Source organism: Bos indicus, chromosome 22 (assembly GCF_029378745.1).
Source record: "Bos indicus isolate NIAB-ARS_2022 breed Sahiwal x Tharparkar chromosome 22, NIAB-ARS_B.indTharparkar_mat_pri_1.0, whole genome shotgun sequence".
In the NCBI taxonomy this organism is placed as follows: domain Eukaryota; kingdom Metazoa; phylum Chordata; class Mammalia; order Artiodactyla; family Bovidae; genus Bos; species Bos indicus.
This window is the reverse complement of record NC_091781.1, coordinates 10265901-10287781: the sequence shown is the minus strand read 5'-3', so window position 1 is coordinate 10287781 and position 21881 is coordinate 10265901. Positions and strand designations below refer to the sequence as shown.

Genomic DNA, 21881 nt, shown 5'->3' with positions numbered 1-21881 from the left:
GCTTTATTTAAAAACCAGTGCCTCCAGCACCATACCTCTAGACCAGCCTGGAGGAGAGAGAGCCAAAGAGTGGGGACACAGGGTTGCCCACCAGCAGCCTGGTGACCTCTTCAGTCTACACCCCCTCCACAACTCACTTCTTTTTCTAGTCTCAGAGTCTCCTGAAATCTGGGCCTTCATGCACAACTGTCTGACTTGATGACATATTCAAAACAGTTTACACTGTTCATTGTAGGTTTCTCCAAACTTGCTTTTTCCAGTATTTCTTTCCCCATCAGTTTAATCATACAAATTGGAAATGGCAGGGCTGGCCCCTATTTCACTGTGGGCATCACCAATATTCACTCTCCAAGTGCTGTCAATTCTTGACCAACTCTTGGGTTGAGTTTCCCTCCAACCCATCTCTCTTTCTTTATGCTCACGATCCCTGCTTATTTCAGGAACTCTTCCTCTCTCTCTCTCCGAGATATGCTTCACATGCCATCAGATTCACCACTTAAAAACATACAATTCAATGGGTTTTTAAGTATATTCACAAAGTTGCACAATTATCATCACCATCTAATGATACTTTCGTCACCCCAAAAGGAAAACCTGTACCCATTAGTTGTCACTTCCCATTACCCAACTCCAGCCCCGGGCAACCATCAGTCTACTTTCTGTCTCTCTGAATCTGCCTCTTCTGGACACAGCATATAAATGAAATCATATAATAACTCTTTATCTCCTGGACACTGCAACTGCCTCCAAATCCATCTACCTGACTCTAGACTCGACTCGACAATTCATCGTCTATGTGGTTACATGACTGCCCATCTGCCTTACAAAACACATTTCTGATCAAATCAATCATTTTGCTCTGTAAAACACTCCAGGGGCTCCCCCTCACTCACTGTTAAAGCAAAAATTCCATGGACCAGCACAAAGAGAAGGCAGGAGACGAAGAGCAAAAACAGAGATAGTTTCTCCCAGTCAGTTCTCTGCCTTTTTTCCCCCAGTTGGCCCCAGCTTCACCAGCTGCATCCACCCCTCTCCATTCCTGGACCTCATCTCCTGGGCTGGGAGGTTCAGCCTCTCTTCACAGACTGTTTGCTGGCAGGAGGTATTCTCCCTTCTCTCTCATTCAGCGACCACACTACTTTCTATTAAGAGCTCCTCCAGCCCCTCTGTCACAGAGTAATGCTCTACGCACATGCCCCTACTGTGACTTATGACACTGTGTTAAACGTATTATATGGTATTAAAATTACATGCTCTGTCGCCCCTATGCCTCGGTGTCTGCCAAACAAACAAGACATTTCCAGGCCATGGGCCAGTGTATCAAGGAAATGAGGCAACAAAACAGCCTGATGTACCACATGAAACTAAAAAATCTCTGTCGTTTCTCTGGGAGTGGTTTCCTGGGTTCTTGGCCGCATTGTAACTCTGATTCAGATCCCTCCTCTGATAAGGACAGTAGCTGCTGCTTCTCTTGTTCTGATGATATTTGTGCCCAAGCCTCACAGTAGGAGGGCTTCCCAGCTGGCACAACAGTAAAGAATCCACCTGCCAATGCAGGAGACACAAGACACGTGGGTTCCATCCTTGGGTCAGAAAGATCCCCTGGAGTGGGGGCAAGAATAGTCCAGTATTCTAGCCTGGGAAATCCTACGGACAGAGGAGCCCAGCGGGCTACATACATGGGGTCACAAAGAGTTGGACACAACTGAGCAATTAAGCCCGCAGGCACACTCACACTAAGAAGAGACTCAGGCAAGGTTTAGAAGGATCTACTGTGTGTAAGCACCACACTGAGTGCAAAAAGTACAGAGCAGGACATGCCATTTCTGCCCAAAGACTTCACAGTCTAGCTGAGAGAGACAAACACACTGCTTAGAAGGAGGACACCTGCAGGAAGGGGCAACGGGTTTTGCCAGGCAAGGTCACAGAAGGCTGCTAAGAAGCATAGACAGTGTAAGAGTTACTACTTATTCAATCTCAATTTTGGCATTTTCCTAGTCAGTTTTACACATGTTTTAGTAGCAAAAACCCTGCAAAGTGAATTGCAATCTACCATCCTTAAGCTCTCACACCGTCATCACCAGAGCAATTAGTTTTCTCACATGAATTTTCCAATGGCCTCTATCTTTAAAACACCTACACTCAGACTTCCCTGGTGGTCCAGTGGATAGGAACTCACCTGGCAATGCAGGGGACACGGGTTCAGTCCCTGGTCAGGGAAGATTCCATAAGCTGCGGGGAAACTAAACCCATGCAACACTACTATTGAAGACTGCCTGCCTAGAGCTGATGCTCCACAACAAGAGAAGCCTCTGCAGTGGGAGCCCTCATACCGTAATGAAGAGGGGCACCGGCTCACTGCAGCTAGAGAAAGGCCACTCACAGCAACGAAGTGACCCAGCGTGGCCAAATAAATATGTAGTTAATTTTAAAATACACCTACACTCTCCACATTCTTTCCCCCTCTATGAATGATCACCACGTTCTTACCAGAACGTGTATTTTACAAAAAAAGACTTTAAGGCTAAATTATGCTTCAGCACATAATAAATACATCTACACTTGCAGCCTCCCTTAGAAATTTATCGAGAATGCCGATTTAATCCTTCTGATATCTGTGGCCAATTCTGCACAATCTATTCTAAAATGGGAGCTCTCTAACCAAACAGAAGTACAGGTAATTGAAATCTATTCTCTAATAAATTCTCTTGCACAACAAAAGGGAAGGGACCTAACTGCTGTGCAACAGAAAGACCACGGGCTTCAGAGCCACAAACACACCCTTCTCTTTGCTACTTAGGCAACTCTAAGCGAAACTCGGATGTTACCTCCCTTGGAGACAGTATTAAATACAGCAAGCTTTAAGAGATAAAGAGGTTTCAAAACTACTTTATCTGTTTCTTTCTTATACATTGCTCCCAGGTTTCTGATAGCAGGAACAGCAAGGGGCCAGCAGTCACTCCAATCTGGTAAGACAAGAGGTGCACTCTATTCTTACACTGACACATTTTAACTCTTTTTTTTTTTAATTATGAAAGTATGATAACACATTTATAGGAGACTTGGAAAACACAGAACAAAATTACATATAGTTCCACTATATTTTATAAGCATTTTAAGTAGATAAATTAGTATTTTTAGTTGGAGTTTCAAAATCAAATTCTCAAAAATTAATAAAATACATAGAAAAGTAGAAAGATATAATAGACCTGTAAAGCACTGTGAACCAATCCAACATAATTAGGATTTATATGATTTTCACACAACAGCAGGATACAAATTCTATTCAAATTCCCATAGATTATAAACCAGGAGACACTGGAACATATCCAGGGACATAAAACAAGGTGCAAAAATTTCCTGGTCTAAAAGTATTGAAATCATACAGAGTTTGTTCTCTTAACACTGTGGAATTATGTTAGAAATCAATATCAAAAACATTTGAAATTAACCCCCATATTTCCAAGTGCAATATGACATTTACCAAGAGAGATCTTTGACTTATAGCCACTGAAAGCCTCAATAAAGTTACAAGACTGGAAAAACACAGAGCATGACTGCAAAGAAAGCATTTAAGTGAGAAATTAGTATCAAATGAGAGCTTAATGTCAAAGATACTTTAAAAAACCCATGTATACGGAAATTAAATGTCTACTTAAATGATGAGTGTGTATCAGAAGTCATAACAAATAAAGTTAGAAAATATGTGTAACAGAATAAAAATGAAAAGAGAATTTATCAGAATTTGCTGCATGCAGCTAATGCAGCTCAATGCAACTAAATATAATGTGAAATTTTAAATAAGGTATGAAAATAAATAATAGATCCTAGCATAAAATTGTGTAAGATTTGAATAAAACCTGTACTTTAGTTAATAATACTGTGAAGTGAAGTGAAAGTCACTCAGTCGTGTCTGACTCTTTGCGATCCCATGGACTGTAGCCTACCAGGCTCCTCAGTCCATGGAATTTTCCAGGCAAGAGTACTGGAGTGGGTTGCCATTTCCTTCTCCAGGAGATCTTCCCAACTCAGGGATCGAACCGGGCCCAGGGATAAAACCGGGCCCAGGGATAAAAAAAGCACTGCAGGCAGACGCTTTACCGTCTGAGCCACCAGAGAAGCTAAAATAACACTGTATCATATGTTAATTTTGTGTTTGTTTGTTTACAACAGTATTTCTTTATATTCTCAGAACTGGATTAGAAATTTCAAGTCTCATTCAAAATTTTTTAAAAAATCACTAAATAGTAAGCTTTCTAGACTTTTAGCCGTAATACTAGATATACTGATATATGTTTAAACAGTCAAATTATAGGTACACAAACCACACTTCAAAGTAGCAACACTAGCACCTTCCCCTCAGGATACAATTGTGTCAAAGAGCTACCACAGCTTAGTTTTAACCCATTCTCACAGATACAAAATAAAAAAGATAAAACAATAAAGGACCACAAGGATTGAACTAAGTTCAATACAAAGGTTGGTTAATAAAAATGAAACACAGAATCACCACTTGACCCAATAATTCCACCTCTGGGTACATACACAAAGGAACTGAAAGTAAAGACTCAAAAGAGATATTCACACACCAAATGTTCATAGCAATATTACTCATAAGAGCCAAAGGGTTTAAACAACCCAACTGTCCATCGACAGATGAATGGATAAAGAAAATGTACATACATTTTCCATACAATGGAATATTACGTTTAAATTTAAACAGCAGGAAGCTCTGACTATATGCAACAACTGTGATGACTTTTGAAGACACTGTTGAGTCAAATAAGCCAGACACAAAAGGACAAATATTAAATGCTTCTGCTTATCTCAGGTTCCTAAAATAGTCAAATACCACAGGGATAGAAAGTAGAACCGTGGTGTCCAGTGTGGGAAGGAGGGGATGGGAACTGTTATTTTAACAGGTACAGAGTTTCACTAAGGATGCTGAAAAAATCCTGAGGATGGGCAGCGGTCGTGACCGCACAGCAGTTTAAATGTACTTAACGCCACTAAACTGTACACTTCAAGGTGATCAAAATGACTGACTTCGTGTGATGTTTATTTTACTACAAAAAAAGTTAGTTAATTTAAAAGTTAGCGTAACACATGAGTGAAATCACAAGTACTGAGGAGCCTAATTGAAGTATCTGTATGGTCTTTAGGCTGATATGACCCAAACTTTTAAGGTTAATAGGAAAATTCAGGAACTGGAAATTCAGGTTCAGAAATTACTTGTAAATCTATCTAGTAAGCACTGGACCAGGTTTCTAAACATGAAGATCATTCCAAGGAAGCCAGTCGAGAAATAACGATCAAGCTCTGGCAATATATCAGGACCCAATTCAAAATGTACTAATTCTGTAAAGGGGGGACCCTTACCTTTGCTCTTAATATTTATAAACCTGAACAGTGCTTTGAGAATGATCTTCATAGAATCAAAACTCAAACTTTCAAGATGACAGAAAAGATGAGACCTCACATTAATATTACCACCATCATTTGGGCACTTAGCAAAGCTAGACGGTTATTTACACTTAACTCACAAAGTAACCCCTTGATGTAAAGAAAGATGAAGTAATTGGCTTAATGTCCCCTGGCCAGCAAGTACTGGAACTGAGATCCAGATCCTAAGAATTTGATTCCAGTTCATGCTCTTAACTGTGTTGCCACAATGTATATCTTTATACCCCAAGTATAAGAATGTATCCTTAGGCAAATAATAAAAGTTTACTTTGGATGAATTATCCTATGATTTTCAATTCAGCATAGACTCTTTTCTGTGAAAATGTACTATTCTGGTTCTCTTTTTTCTTTGACCAGGACTTTACACCAAATGTAGTCAATCTTCTGTTACACACAGCCTTTCCTCTCGTTTTACTCCCTATTTTCAATTATCGACCAACGGGAATGACTCAAATCTTACATCTCGGGCTCTGACCAAAAGCAAGGCCTATATTTCTAACTGTTTGGTGGATCTCTTGTCATGCACTAAGAGTGGATAAAAGCAACCTCATCCCCATGAATACTCTATGCTTCCCTGTTTTTCAATCTCCAGAAGTGGAACCCTTGTTGAAAACTCAGCCTCAGGGATTCCTACTTCTTAATCAAACTTTCTTTACACTATCCCTTGAATCCAACCTTTAATCTTCCTTCCAAGCAGGCCCTCACCACTTTCATCTATGACACTAACTCTAACTTCACTTTCTCCATTCCCACTCTCCTCCCATCCCTGCTATTCCATATTACACACTGTTAAATTCACCAAGAACTGACTCATTGGAAAAGACCCTGATGCTGGCAAAGACTGAAGGCAGGAGGAGAAGGGGACGAGAGAGGATAAGATGGTTGGATGGCATCACTGACTCAATGGACATGAGTTTGAGCAAGCTTTGGGAGTTGGAGATGGACAAGGAAGCCTGGCGTGCTGCAGTCCATGGGGTCACAAAGAATTGGACACGACTTAGACTGAAGTAACTAAATTCACCAATATCCAAAAGAATCCTTACACTGTTACAATTTTAAATTTGGATTCTGTTACTGCTTAGTCAAATAAACACAGGCAAACAGGCTAAAATAAGCTCAGTGTGGCTTCCACTGGCATCCCAAATCAGAAACTCAACCAAGGCCAATCCTATTCTAAGTATCTGTCTTGTGGGTCTACAGGTAAAGCAGGATCTAGCCCACCCAATGGACAATACCCTGCTTCCTTGGAATATAACCCCCATGTCAAATTTCACTGTAAACTATTCTAGGGGGAACAAAGTTATGTTCATTTAAAAAAACAGTTTGAATCCATCATCCTAAGAGTCAAAGGCAGGAGTTTACTATACAGCTATATAACAAGGTAAATATATGTATAGACATGTAAAGTTATATAACAATATACATATAAAACATAGATGGACGTGTCTATATACAGAGACACACACACCCACCCTACTATGATGTGAACTCCACCCTCCCCTGGGACCTTGCCTCAACTATCTGATCTTTCTCCTGCCTGCACTCTCTCCCTCTGTTGTCCTTCTTATCCTAAGTAGGTTAAAAGTCTCTCCTATCTTTAACAAAGGGCTTTCACTGCCATGGCCCCGGTTCAGTCCCTGGTTGGGGAACTGAGAGCCCATAAGCTGTGCGGCCAACAGACAAACCGTCCCATCCTGGATCGACTCTGTCTCATCTTCTCTTGTCTCTCATCTTCTTCTATTCTCTCACCTCCCTCCTCATTCTCTTCAAATGACTGCTTTCTGGGTTCTGCCCAAATCATTTCAGAGAAACTGCTCATGCCAAAGTCACTCATGACCTCTGACTACCAAACCCAGTAGAATTTTTCTCTTCTTATCTTGCTTGTCCTTTCTGGATTTCCCATATCACTGCCACTCCGCTCCTTCCGAAACACTCTTCTCTGGGCTTTCTGCAATGCTACTCTCCCCTGGTTTTCCTCGACTCTCTGATCTGCCTTCTTCAGAGTCCGACCTTTAATGTAATCAAAGCTTCCAGACTTCATCTCACTCTCTTCACTGTATGTCCACCCTAAGTTCTCTCTCTGGGTGATAGTGAGAGTCTGCAGATCTCTGCATCCAACAGACTTTTCTCTCTCAGTCCTGACCCAACTGGCTGTCCCACTGGAACCTCAGATTCAAAGCATCACAAACGGAATTTATCATCTTTCCCTTAAAGTCCCTCTTCCTCTTTATATCCCCATCAGTGCTCCCATTACCCCCAAAACTGAAACAAAGGATCACCATAAGGCTCCTCTGTTTTTAGCCTCCATCCACACCCAGTCACTGTATCTCAACTATCTACTACATCTCTATATCAACTATCTACTATATCTCAACTATCTACTCCATCAAGATTCTCTCTCTACCATTTCTCCAATCCAAATTTCCCTCTTCTTTCCCATTGTCACTGCCTGAATTCAGGCTCTCATCACCTCTCCCAAGATGACAACAAAGCCTCCTAACTCATTTTCTCCCTACCAGTCACTCTACATGGTGGCTAACTCTGGAAAAGGTTTTACCCTTCAGTGGCTCCCCTCAGCTGCCCAAATAAAATGTAAACTCCTCAGCACACAAATCCCATCCTGATCAGGCCCTCTGGCCTCTCCAACATTAGCTCCCACTCCCCCCAACCTTTCTTCAGCCAAACCAAGCTGTTACTCTGGCAATTTCCCCCATGTTCTAGCTGTTTCACACCCACATGCCTGAGAACACTTAGAAAGTGACACAGAAATCCATAAAATAATACTGTTTATAATCATACATGTTAGAACTTTTAGAAGAGGAGCAGGAAGGCCACCTCAAGATTCTACTATAGTGGCTCCCTGTTGGGGCAAGGGAAGCGGAACTAGGACTAGGGATGAAATAAAAAGGCCCTAAACTTGGTTTACGATGTCTTCTCCCTTTCTTCTTACCTTTTTAGGAAAAGGTCTGAAATAACTGTCCCAAAAGGATACTTAAACTATTACTAAAACCTTTCTGCATTCAACCTTTTTCAAAAAGAACAGAACATGAAAACACACTCAAACGCCTTTAAAGAACAGAAACCGCTAGCTTTTGAAACTTCTGTCCCACTATCATATGGGACAGTTTTAAAGGGAGGCAAATTCAAATTTCATGATTAGACATAAATGCACTGAATGGAACCAAATGCGGAATTGCCAGCCTGCACGTACATCCATAATACAAAATCCACGCAACTGGCATGAGAAAGAAACATAAGGTGTTTGTCCCTCAGCTATGTCCAACTCTTTGCGACCCCAGGAAGCCCGCCAAGCTTCTCTGTCCATGGGATTTCCCAGGCAAGAATACTGGAGTGGGCTACCATTTCCTTCTCCAGGGGATCTTCCTGATCCAGGGATCAAACCTGGGTCTCCTGCATTGCAGGTAGATTCTTTACCATCTGAGTTATTTAGGCATTTACAGACTATGCTTTAATTTCAAGAAATCTGAAATACAAAATTATACAAAGTGAAACTGTCAAGGAAAATGACTAATTCAGGTAGCTAGGTCTCAAGAGTTTACTGTGCTTAATTTTGTTTATTCTTCCATGACACTCATGCCAAAAGAACACTGAAAGACAAGCTGAGACATAATATTTATTGTGTTGCTACGGTTTCCAAATTAACAAATAAAAACCATTACTCAACTTCCTAGCAACTTCCCTTTAGTAGAAAATCTTGGGTACCATTTTTCTTAATTTGATCTTACAGTATCAACCTTTTTTTTTTTAAAGCGTTTGGTAGTTGAAAACCAACTATATAAACTTTCCTGGGCATAAATAACAATATTAGATAAAATCTAAGGAATTTTAATCCATTTTCTTCTGATGTCTAACAACTGTATCTTCCTTTTATTCAGAAATCTTCTGACGGCAAAATATTCTTTCAGAATGAGAGAAGAAATTTAAGACTACAAACTTTATTACTGAGGTTTGAATACAATCTAACAAATAGATAGCACAGGAAAGCTGAAACTTTGGCTCAGCAATGACATGTCTTGCCAAAGGAAAATGTGATTCACAGTCCCAGCAGAAATACTCTGTGTGTGTCTTGGGGGCTGGGGGTGGGGGTTGCTAGTAATGACTTTATATTTAGGACAATGATACTGTGCTATCTGAATTTTTTCTCCAAATGCCTATAAGTCACAGGAATGGTGAAGATAATGACAATGAATTTTATACCAAACATATTTTAGTCATACTGGCACAAAACTTCAGGCCCAGTAATCCTCCTTTAATTCTGGTTGGAGGGACAACTCCAGGAACAGTGAGACATGAAGAGGAACGTTGGCCATCACAGAGCCAGGGCTCTGGATTGCAGAGGGAGGGCTGCCCCAATCACATGGGCCCCTCCCTTTGCCTTCATTTCAGTGGGTCAATGAGGACAAAAATGAAGACAGGTGCGTTCATGCACTAATGGCACTGGAAAGATTCCTAACTGACTAAAAGTGACAACTCTGTCAAAGCATCTGTTGAATAAAAACATTAAGTACAGGACTTCCCTGGTGGTTAAAGATTCTGCCTGCCAATGTAGAGGAAATGAGTTCCATCCCTGGTCTGGGAAGATCCCACAGGCCGCAGAGCCACTAACCCTGTGAGCGCCACAGCTGCTGAAGCCCGTGCACCTAGAGCCCATGCTCTGCAATGAGAGGAGCCACTGCAGTGAGCAGCCTGTGCGCCCCACCGAGAGCAGCCCGTGTGCCCCACCATCAGAGAAAGCCCAGGCAGCAACCAAGACCCAGCACAGCAAAAAGTAAAGCAAAAAACCAGTGACTACAAAGTGGCAGAATTTTTTAAGAAAATCCTTAACTGGGCAGAAATGGAAAGAAAAGCATTCATTTTTCATAGCTCTGAAAAGTTAACTCATATTTCATAATCTTTTTTGTGTACCACCACTGAGCGTATTAAAGAAGAGTAATTCTGCCTTCTGTGGAGTTAACTTTTCAGACAAATCCAATTGGGACAGAACAATCTGAACCAAACACAAAAGGATGATCAAAGAAAGTGTCACCATCAGGAAGACTCGAGATATGACCTGGAGTTCTTTAGGGCTCAGCCTGAGGAGTGACTACCCTCAACTCTACACTTTCTCTCTAGACAATCTCATCCACAGCTCATGATTTCAATCACTTTCTACAAGTGCACAAGTCTCAGATGTGTACGTAGAGCCCAGGACCCCTCCTTTGAGCTCCTGACCCAAACCCCCAAACTGCTTCTTCAAAATCTCCACAGACACATTAAATTCCACACAGCCTAACATAAATTTATGGTCTTCCCTCTGCAAACGTCCTCCACACAGTAATGTTGACTACCATCCGACCGGATGCACAACCCCAAGTCCCCCGCCCTGCTACCCAACCACTGCCACTCACTAAGCATCTTCTCTGTCTCCATTCCAACCATCTCCCCCCATCCCACAGTCATCACTTTAGGCTCGGCCACCGCTGGCTCTCATGACTCACCTCCCTGCAACCACTACGGTCTCTTTCTGGTATTATTAATAATAGCATCTCCAACCCACAGGAAAGTCATCTTTTGAAGGCACAAATCTGATCACGTCATACCCCTACACAAAATCCTTCATTTTTCCCCTTTCCTCTTTAGAATGCAGACCAAAATCATATTAGGTTCTCAACCTAAGCCTTACTGACATTTGAACCAGAGAATTCTTTCTTGGCGGGCAACTGTCCTGTGCACTGTGGCATTTTCAGCAATATCCCTGACCTCTCCCGATAAATGCCAGTAGTGACAGGCAAAAACATCCTCATACGTTGCCCACTGTCTTCTGTGGGACAAAGTCACTCGCTGTTGAAGGCCACCAGCCTACATGATCTGGCTCCTGCCTCTCCAGCTACTCTCCTCCTTGCTGTCCATGTCAGGGTTAACAGTGCTATCCTGGAGGCACAACAATTAAGAGTGTAGGAGCCCAAGTGCACTTGTTAGCCCGACCCCTTTCTAGCTATGCGACCTTGAGCAAGTTACCTCACTTCTCCATGCCCTGGATTCACCATGGATAAAATGAGAACAGCAGACCACCCCACAGAGTTATCAAGAGGATTAAGTCTGTTTAAAGGGCTCAGAACAGTGCCTGGTACATAATTAGAGCTCAGCAAAAGTCAGCTGGTGCTATTCCTTGAATTCTCCATATCTTTCGGCCTCAGAAGCTTGTCCCATGTTCTTCCCACTGACGGTAAAGCTCTTCCTGGAATCTGACAGCTCCTCCTAAATCATTCCACTCCTTCAAAACTCAACTGAAAGGGCGCTTCCTCAGGGAAGCCTTCCCAAAGCCATCAAACATGTCAAGTCTCCCATCACACTCTTCAATAAAATCATTTACTGTTCACTCAAAGCACTTAGCACGGCTGTAAATAAATATATTATTACGTTTGCTCAATTTTAAGAATACCACTGGTTGTAACATACACCGACAACCACAGCTTTCAAGACAGAAATTACAATATTAAATGTAGACATTAATTTTAGGGTCAATTTTTTCCTCTAGCATCTAAGCTCTACAAGGGAAATGACCACATTAGACCTGTCCATCCCATGTCCTTACCTAACACAGCACCTATGAGAGTAGATGCCCAATAAACATTTACTAAATGAATGACACTCAAAATTCATGTTTCTAAAAAAACCCACTTTATTCTTAAATGAAAAATGGTACTAATACCCATAATCATGATTGATTATGGAAATTCTTTGCATTTTAAAAAACTGCTATCCTTGACAAAAGTTTTTTATCCTTAATTCAACACTGCCTAAAAATGAACAGATGACTAGAACAAAACAGCAAAATAACTATGAGGAAATCATTAGCTCTATCAAGCTATCGTGGCTGTTATTCCATAAAACAGTAATACTGGACAGTATTTTTTAAACTAAGCACGGTTCTTCCCTTTGTATCCTTCTTCTCAGTGTGCTAATCCATAATCAAATTTCTGGTTTTCATTACTAGATGGCTGGAATCTACCATTTTAGGCAGCAAAATAATAAAATGCAACCAACTGTCCATCAACAGATAAATGGATAAAGAAAATGCAATACGTACATACAATGGACTATCATTTATCCATAAAAGAAGGAATTAAGTTCTTTAAAATGGAAGAAAAAGAGGAATGAAGTTCTGACACTTGCTACAACATGGATGAATCTTGAAGACATTACGCTAAGGCATTAAGCCAGAAACAAGAGGACAAATATTGTATAATTCCAATTATATGAAATATCTAGAATTAGACAAATTCACAGGGACATAAAGTAAATTAGAGGTTACTAGGAGCTGAAAGGGGGCAAAGGAGTTATTGCTTAATGGTTACAGAACTTCTGTCTGGGGTGATGAAAAGATTTTTGAAATAGACAGTGTTGATGGTTACACATATTTTGACCACAGCCTAAAAATTAGTCATGTAAAAACCATTGAATGGTATGCTTCAAATGAATTACATGTTATGTGAATTATATCTCAATAAAGCTCGTGTTAAAAAATGAAATTCGAACGTTCTAGCAGTGACAAATGGTAAACAGCCATAGAGCTTCCTTTTATCCTTAGTATTACAAATAGGTTTGCACACAGAATATGTATACATGCAAACTCTGCTCAACATGACAGTCTCTCTAACTCCTATAAAAGATCAGTTTCTATGCTTGTCATTGATTCTGTTTTTTAATTTATTTTCTTCTGGCTGTGTCGGGTCTCAGTTGTGGCATGAGGGATCTTTGATCTTTGTTGTGCTTGTAGGATCTTTTTTTTTAAGTTGCAGCACATGTGAACACTTAGCTGCGGCATATGGGATCTAGTTCCCTAACTAGGGATGGAACCCAGGCCCCCTACATTGGGAGTGCAGAGTCTTAGCCACTGGACCGCCAGGTAAGTCACTGTCAATGATTATTTAGATTTAAGAGAATTGTGCAAAATGAGTATGAATTTTGAGGGGGTCCTGAATCTCAAAAGAAATCACAGAATTTTAGAACCGGACAGACTTTCAGATCATCAGGTTCAAAAATAAGCAACATTCTGATGACTTTCATTTGAAGGGAAGTGCAGAAAACATGTTTTCTTCATCATTTCAGCTCTACAACAAGGAAAGGAGTAATATTCCAGGCTTCAGTGATGCTGTAATCAGACTGCCTGCAGACTCTTCAAGACCCTTCTACTTCTCAGAAACACTCACTGTAACACTCACGAAACTGACTGTGGTAAGGCGGCATAACTGGCTTTCATCCTTCCCCGTCCTTCTCCCTTTCAGAGGCTAGCTACCTAAGGGTCCCCAGTTTCACATACTCTGTGCTTTTAGGTAATTTTCACTGACAGGCAACTCTCCAACTGCATTTTCCCCAAACCTGTGGGACAATCAAAGTCACACAAGCAGGAAAGGTAATAAGCATCCCAATAGGCCTTCTGACACCCCGGAGAACCTGCTGGGACCTCCCCCAACACCTGCTCTCACAAGCGCCGTGACAGACGTGCCCTCCCGAGAGAGCAGCAACACACCTACCACAGCACGGCAGGACTTCTAGATCCATCCGCACTCCTCCTTCACAGAGAAGTCTTCAAACATTCCAACATTTTCAAAAATCTATCCAGGTTTTACAAGATAAAAAGAATCCTGGAGATCGATGGTGATGACGGTTGCACACGTGACTGTATTTAAACCCACAGAACTGCACACTTAAAAATGGTTACCATGGTCAATCTTATGAGTATTTTATAACAATTTTTAAAACACACTCAGTTCTACATATTAGCACGCAAATTATTCAGTGTGCAGAACACAATCATGCCCCTTTTTCCTTTTCTTCTTCCCTCTAGTTGTCTGATTTGGTGCCAACTGAGATGCATGGAAACTTGAAAAAAAGTAAGCAGGAGGAAAAAGAAGCTATTTTTGTTTATTTATGGCATGTCCTATCTGCCTCAAAAAGCAATTTGAAGTGAGGAAAGACAAATTAAACTCTTAAGATTAAACTTTAAAAAAAAGATTAAGCTATTTGTCATTTTCAGTTGTTACGAGGGTTCTGTTAGTTTTTATTCCTAACCCAAGGCATCTGCGTGTGTGTGTGTGTGAAAGGATGATTCTATCAGAGAAAATAAAAATTGGGGGCTATCTATGAATGCCAACCGTTCAACGTACGAATGGACAATAGAGAACTGGCTATTAAAACTTGAAAGAGAAAAAAGAATCACAAAGGATATACGAAAGAATTATTAAGACTGCTAAACCTATTTCCTCTAAAGTTTCACAACAACTACATCACACTTTAGGCATTCATTCTTGCAAATAAAGTCTTGAAACTTAAAAGTAAAAACTAGTCCTTTTAAGTTTCAGGTTTAAGCTGACCAGATCATTAGAGTTGGAATATTCATGTTCAGAGTTCGGAAGACAGAAATGAAAACTAGGAATAGTGGCCTCTTAAACTTTTTATAAAAATAATATTGTAACTTTAAATATAATAACTGGATTAAACTTAGTTATTTCATAGCAAAGTAATAAGGTACAGGGAGGAAACAACCTGTAAGTATAAAAAACTGATCATCCCAGATGGGTTCTTCTGTGTACTTTGCTTCATGGTTCCCATGACTGGCCCAGGAAGGAGTATGTTTGTGTATCTGTATGCGTGTGTGCACATGCATGTGTATCTGTGTGTGTGTGCATTTAAATACAAACCTATAAGCTCACCCTCACAGATTCAGATTTAGCAAGTACGGGGTAAGGCCTGGTAATCTGTATACTGAAAAAGCAACCTGAGAGATTCTGATGACCATGTTTAGAGTACTTATCTTAAATAGTTTTTTGCAAAAGAATATTTTACTTCTTACTTCCTATTTCAACTTATTAAGAAGCAACAAAATAGCCTACTGCAAGTCTAACACCATGGTAAAGTTTACATGTACTATTTAAATGTGACAACAGTTCTATAATACAGGAAAGGAAGGTGAAGTCGCTCAGTCGTGTCCGACTCTTTGCAACCCTGTGGGCTGTAGCCCACCAGGCTCCTCCGTCCATGGGATTCTCCAGGCAAGAATACTGGAGTGGGTTGCCATTTCCTTCTCCAGGGGATCTTCCTGACCCAGGGATCGAACCCAGGTCTCCTGCATTGTGGGCAGATGCTTTAACCTCTGAGCCACCTGGGAAGCCCCTATTATTCCCATTTTACAGTTGAGGAAACTGAAGTACACAGTAGTTACTTAACAAGATTGCTTAACCAAACAATGAGTACAGCCAGAATTCAAAGCCATGCTTGTAACTCTCCAAAGCCCAGCTCTTCTGGAAGTAGTATGATTCGGAAGAATGAACAACAGCTTTAAAAGCTGAGTTTGAGTCCCAGTTTTGATACCTTTCAGACATTAATCGATCAGTTTCATCTGTTTCCTCATTTGTAACTAAGGCTAATAACAACATCTCTCCTGGGCTTACCTGGTGGCTCAGTGGTAAAGAATCTACCTGCCAATGCAGGAGACAAGAGTTCAACCCCTGATCAGGGAAGACCCCACATACTGTGGAGCAACTAAGCCCACGTGCCACAACTTTTAAGCCTGTGCTCTAGAGCCTGCAAGCCGCAACTACTTAAGTCTGCACACCCTGGAGCCTGTGCTCTGCAACAAGAGGCACCACGAGAAGCCCGTGCACTGCAACTAGAGAGTAGCCCTCACTCGCTGCAGCTAGAGAAAAAGCCCTCGCAGCAACAAACACCCAGCACAGCCAAAATTAAATTAAAAAAAAAAAAAAAATTTTTTTTAAATGAAGAGTGTCTGTCCACTTAAAATGGCAGCCTTTAAAAAAAAATTCTATCCTAACTTATAGGGTTATTTTGAGAATCAAGATGTGATTTGATTTAAAATCATGAAAAGCTACAGAAAAACAAACTATTAATGGAGAAGATAGAGAACACTAAAAACAGCATGGCACAGACTTCATTTGAAATTTGTTATTTGAATCCAAGTTCTGCTATTTCCTAGCTGTGTGACCTTAGGGAAGTTACTTGTCTTTTCTGTGCAATCATTTCTTCATCTGTAAAATGGAGACTATAATAGAACCAATTTCACAATTCTGTGGAGATTAAATGAATTCAGTTCAATTCAGTTGCTCAGTCGTGTCCAACTCTTTGCAACCCCATGGACAGCAGCATGCCAGGCCTCCCTGTCCATTACCAACTCATGTCCATCGAGTTGGTGATGCCATCCAACCATCTCATCCTCTGTTGTCCCCTTCTCCTCACGCCTTCAATCTTGCCCAGCATCAGGGTCTTTTCAAATGAGTCAGTTCTTCACATCAGGTGGCCAAAGTATTAGAGTTTCAGCTTCAGCCTCAGTCCTTCCAATGAATATTCAGGACCGATCTCCTCTAGGATAGACTGGTTGGATCTCCTTGTAGTCTAAGGGACTCTCAAGAGTCTTCTCCAACACCACAGTTCAAAAGCATCAATTCTTCAGTGCTCAGCTTTCTTCACAGTCCAACTCTCACATCCATACATGACCACAGGAAAAACCATAGCCTTGACTAGACGGATCTTTGTTGACAAAGTAATGTCTCTGCTTTTGAATATAGTGTCTAGGTTGGTCATAACTTTCCTTCCAAGGAGTAAGCGTCTTTTAATTTCATGGCTGCAGTCACCATCTGCTGTGATTTTAGAGGCCCCCAAAATAAAGTTCATTTTAAATGCTTAGAAAAGTATTTGTCACATAGTAAGCACTCAATGGGAAAGACTAGGAATCTCTTTAAGAAAATCAGAGATACCGAAGGAACATTTCATGCAAAGATGGGCTCGATAAAGGACAGAAATGGTATGGACCTAACAGAAGCAGAAGATATTAAGAAGAGATGGCAAGAATACACAGAACAACTGTACAAAAAAGATCTTCATGACCCAGATAATCACGATGGTGTGATCACTCACCTAGAGCCAGACATCCTGGAATATGAAGTCAAGTGGGCCTTAGAAAGCATCACTACAAACAAAGCTAGTGGAGGTGATGGAATTACAGTTGAGCTATTCCAAATCCTGAAAGATGATGCTGTGAAAGTGCTGCACTCAATATGCCAGAAAATTTGGAAAATTCAGCAGTGGCCACAGGACTGGAAAAGGTCCATTTGCATTCCAATCCCAAAGAAAGGCAATGCCAAAGAATGCTCAAACTACCGCACAATTGCACTCATCTCACATGCTAGTAAAGTAATGCTCAAAATTCTCCAAGCCAGGCTTCAGCAATATGTGAACCGTGAACTTCCTGATGTTCAAGCTGGTTTTAGAAAAGGCAGAGGAACCAGTGATCAAATTGCCAACATCCACTGGATCATGGAAAAAGCAAGAGAGTTCCAGAAAAACATCTATTTCTGCTTTATTGACTATGCCAAAGCCTTTGACTGTGTGGATCACAAGAAACTGTGGAAAATTCTTCAAGAGATGGGAATACCAGACCACCTGATCTGCCTCTTGAGAAATTTGTATGCAGGTCAGGAAGCAGCAGTTAGAACTGGATATGGAACAACAGACTGGTTCCAAATAGGAAAAAGAGTTCGTCAAGGCTGTATATTGTCACCCTGTTTATTTAACTTATATGCAGAGTACATCATGAGAAACGCTGGGCTGGAAGAAACACAAGCTGGAATCAAGATTGCCGGGAGAAATATCAATAATCTCAGATATGCAGATGACACCACCCTTATGGCAGAAAGTGAAGAAGAACTCAAAAGCCTCTTGATGAAAGTTAAAGTGGAGAGTGAAAACGTTGGAAAACGAAGATCATGGCATCCAGTCCCACCACTTCATGGGAAATAGATGGGGAAACAGTGGAAACAGCGTCAGACTTTATTTTTCTGGGCTCCAAAATCACTGCAGATGGTGACTGCAGCCATGAAATTAAAAGACGCTTACTCCTTGGAAGGAAAGTTACGACCAACCTAGATAGCATATTCAAAAGCAGAGACATTACTTTGCCAACAAAGGTTCGTCTAGTCAAGGCTATGGTTTTTCCTGTGGTCATGTATGGATGTGAGAGTTGGACTGTGAAGAAGGCTGAGCGCCGAAGAATTGATGCTTTTGAACTGTGGTGTTGGAGAAGACTCTTGAGAGTCCTTTGGACTGCAAGGAGATCCAACCAGTCCATTCTGAAGGAGATCAGCCCTGGGATTTCTTTGGAAGGAATGATGCTAAAGCTGAAACTCCAGTACTTTGGCCACCTCATGCGAAGAGTTGACTCACTGGAAAAGACTCTGATGCTGGGAGGGATTGGGGGCAGGAGGAGAAGAGGATGACAGAGGATGAGATGGCTGGATGGCATCACTGACTCGATGGGCGTGGGTCTGAGTGAACTCCCGGAGTTGGTGATGGACAGGGAGGCCTGGCGTGCTGCGATTCATGGGGTTGCAAAGAGTTGGACACGACTGAGCGACTGATCTGATCTGATCTGAAGCACTCAAGGGTTAGATGCTTGAATGATACCCGGTTTTGTAAATGAAGCATCATATCCAAAAAAAGAATTAAAATATCTAGTGACAGTACAAAAAGAGCCTAAAACATACTGGGATTTCCTCCCCTTATAGAAATCTGGGTATGTAAATCCCGTGGATTTTGGGATCAAATATTCTGAGTAGTTTCAATTTTCAACTAAACTGTGTGGCTTCCAAAATACTTCATTCAAGTAGATTCTTAAGATCACTGTGAAGTGTTAGCTAATGCTTCAATTTTAAATATCTTTTTCCTTTTTATCTAAAACTATCTCACCAATTTTTAAAAATAATTTTGTTAAGGTATTATCACAGTTTTGTCATCAGATTTTAGAGAACTTCCCTCTGCCTCAAATATCCTCCTACAAAATTTGACTTTTAATTCAAAAGCTAAGTAGCTTACAAAAGGAAAAACGTAACAATGAGCTAAATGCGAAAAAAGTCTGTGTGATATGTCAAAAGGAAACAGCACTAGTTTTACATGAGTTATTTACTAAGAATAACGAAGAGGAAGTGATGAGGGAACAATTCGCACCCAAAGAATACAATCTGAAAATGCTCTAAGTGCTTCTTCTACCAGGTTAGTATATGATCAGGTCTGCAACTGCAGACAGAGTCTGAAATCAAGTTGGCTCCTCACTGAGAAATCACAGCTGGGAGTTATCCAACATGTCCAATATGCAACAGGAAATGCTGCCAGAGATCTAATAGGTGACACTCCTTTCCTTTTTGTCCTTTTTTCTGAGTTGTCAACAAACCAAAACAAAAATGCTCCAGAAGCTCTATTACTAGCTAAAAGTTAAACACAAAAATTCCATTGGAGTTATTTAAAAAACTGCTAAGATGCTGAATCTGACCAGACACCAAATAAGGTCTGTTTCTGTCAACAATTATACTGTGCTTCCTGGAATATATTAACGGTAGAGTCCAAATGAGCATTTCTACAATATAGCTATCTATCGTATCTTCAACATTCTAATTACCTTAAGCTTCAATAATGAAGATTAATTATAAATTTCAAAACATTAGGACAAGTCCCTGGAGGTCAACTAAACCACAAAAATAAAATGAAAAATTTTACATAACTTGAATAAATACCCAAGTAAAGAGATAGTAACTGCATTTTATTCTAGTACAATATTTTGGAGGCTGTATTTAACATCTAATTCACAGCAAACATTCTAAACTGGCTCAATGAATGACTCTCTGTATTTCTCCCCCCAGCACCTTTACAGCATTCTCTTTCGTACAACTCAGTGTGCGAGGGGTTTTCTAGACATACCTCTCTGGCAATGTTACTCAAAGCTTCATCTTCTGCAGAAAATCGGTCTTTCACAGGTGTCCTTTTCCTTCCAGAACCAGGAGTCCCCATCTTGTCTTCTAAACAGTCTTTAAACAATGAAATGTGACTTCACTGTTTTCAGCCCTGAAATAAAAAAGAAACAGAATAATTTAGGATGTTTCTCTTTATATAGTTTTAATACTCATTTATACTTTTAACAACGAGAAACTATATGTATCAATTACTGAAATTAGTCACCACTTTGTCTTCCACCATCAGTTTTTTCCCAAATATATTTTAGAATATTTAAATTTATACTAATTACTAAACCTTCTATGCTTTTCACCATATTATCCACAGCAATCTATGAGAACATATTATATTAGCTTCAGAAAACTGCGAACAGTAATAATTTTACTTAACAGTTTAAAATTACTAGAGCTATTTCTAAAATCTATTTCCATTCTAGAAAGAAAAAAACATTTCACAGAAGTCATTCAGCCTAAGACTTTGAGAGCACATATTCAACAAAGTTTAATACAGAGCCTTAAAGCTACAAAGGCAAGTTGGCTTTTAGTGTAAATCAAGAAACAATTCCACTTAAACCACCGTTGTTGTATAGTGGCTAAGTTGTGACCAACTGCAACCCCACAGACTAGAGCCCGCCCGGTTCCTTTGTCAATGGGATTTTATAGGCAGAAATACTGGAGTGGGTTGCCATTTCCTTCTCCACGAGATACTCCTGACCCAGGGATCGAACCTGCGCCTCCTGCATTGGCAGGTGGATTCTTTACCACTAAGCCACCACGGAAGTTACCACATTAAAAAAAAATGTTTATTATTCTGCAATTAGCAATAAACATCAACATCTGTTGTTCAGTCTTTAAGTCGGGTCCAACTCTTTGCGATCCCACAGACTGCAGCATGCTAGGCTTCCCTGTCCTTCACTTTCTCCTGGAGTTTGCTCAAACTCATGTCCATTGAGTCAGTGATAACTATCTAACCATCTCATCCTCTGCTGCCTCCTTCTCCTTTTGCCTTCAATCTTTCCCAGCATCAGGGTCTTTTCCAATGAGTTGGCTCCTCGCATCAGGTGGCTAAAGTACTGGAGCTTCAGCATCAGTCCTTCCAATGAATATTTAAGGTTGATTTCCTTTAGGATTGACTGGCTTGATCTCCCTGCTGTCCAAGGGACTCTCAAGAGTCTTCCCCAGCACCATAATTCAAAAGCATCAATTCTTCAGCACTCAGCCTTCTTTACAGTCCAACTCTCACATCTGTATATGACTACTGGAAAAATCGTATTTTTGACTATATGGACATTTTGTCAGCAAGATGATGTCTCTGCTTTTCAATACATTGCCTATGTTTGTCATAGCTTTCCTTTCAAGGAGCAAGCATCTTTTAATTCTGTGGCTGCAGCCACTGTCTGCAGTGATTCTGGAGCCCAAGAAAATAAAGTCTGTCACTGTTTCCAATTTTTCTCCTTCTATTTGCCATGAAGTGATGGGACCAGATGCCATGATCTTAGTTTTCTCAATGTTGAGTTTTAAGCCAGCTTTTTCACTTTTGCCCTTCATGGATCACGGTCTTGTTGTGGCAAAGGCGCTTGCGTAACTAAATGAAACTGTGAGCCATGCCGTGTAGGGCCA

At 40.7% G+C, this 21881-nt stretch overlaps 1 protein-coding gene across 27 annotated transcripts in view; it reads right to left on the bottom strand.

Moving 5' to 3' along the window:
- LRRFIP2 (LRR binding FLII interacting protein 2) overlaps positions 1–21881 on the bottom strand; it is a 109864-nt gene that overhangs the window by 64775 nt on the left and 23208 nt on the right. For all 27 annotated transcript variants that reach the window (XM_070776021.1, XM_070776025.1, XM_070776040.1 and 24 more), the window contains exon 2: positions 20230–20373. In XM_070776021.1, coding sequence (XP_070632122.1) covers positions 20230–20319 — 90 coding nt within the window. In that variant the 5' untranslated portion in view covers positions 20320–20373. The remainder of the gene's footprint in view (positions 1–20229; positions 20374–21881) is intronic.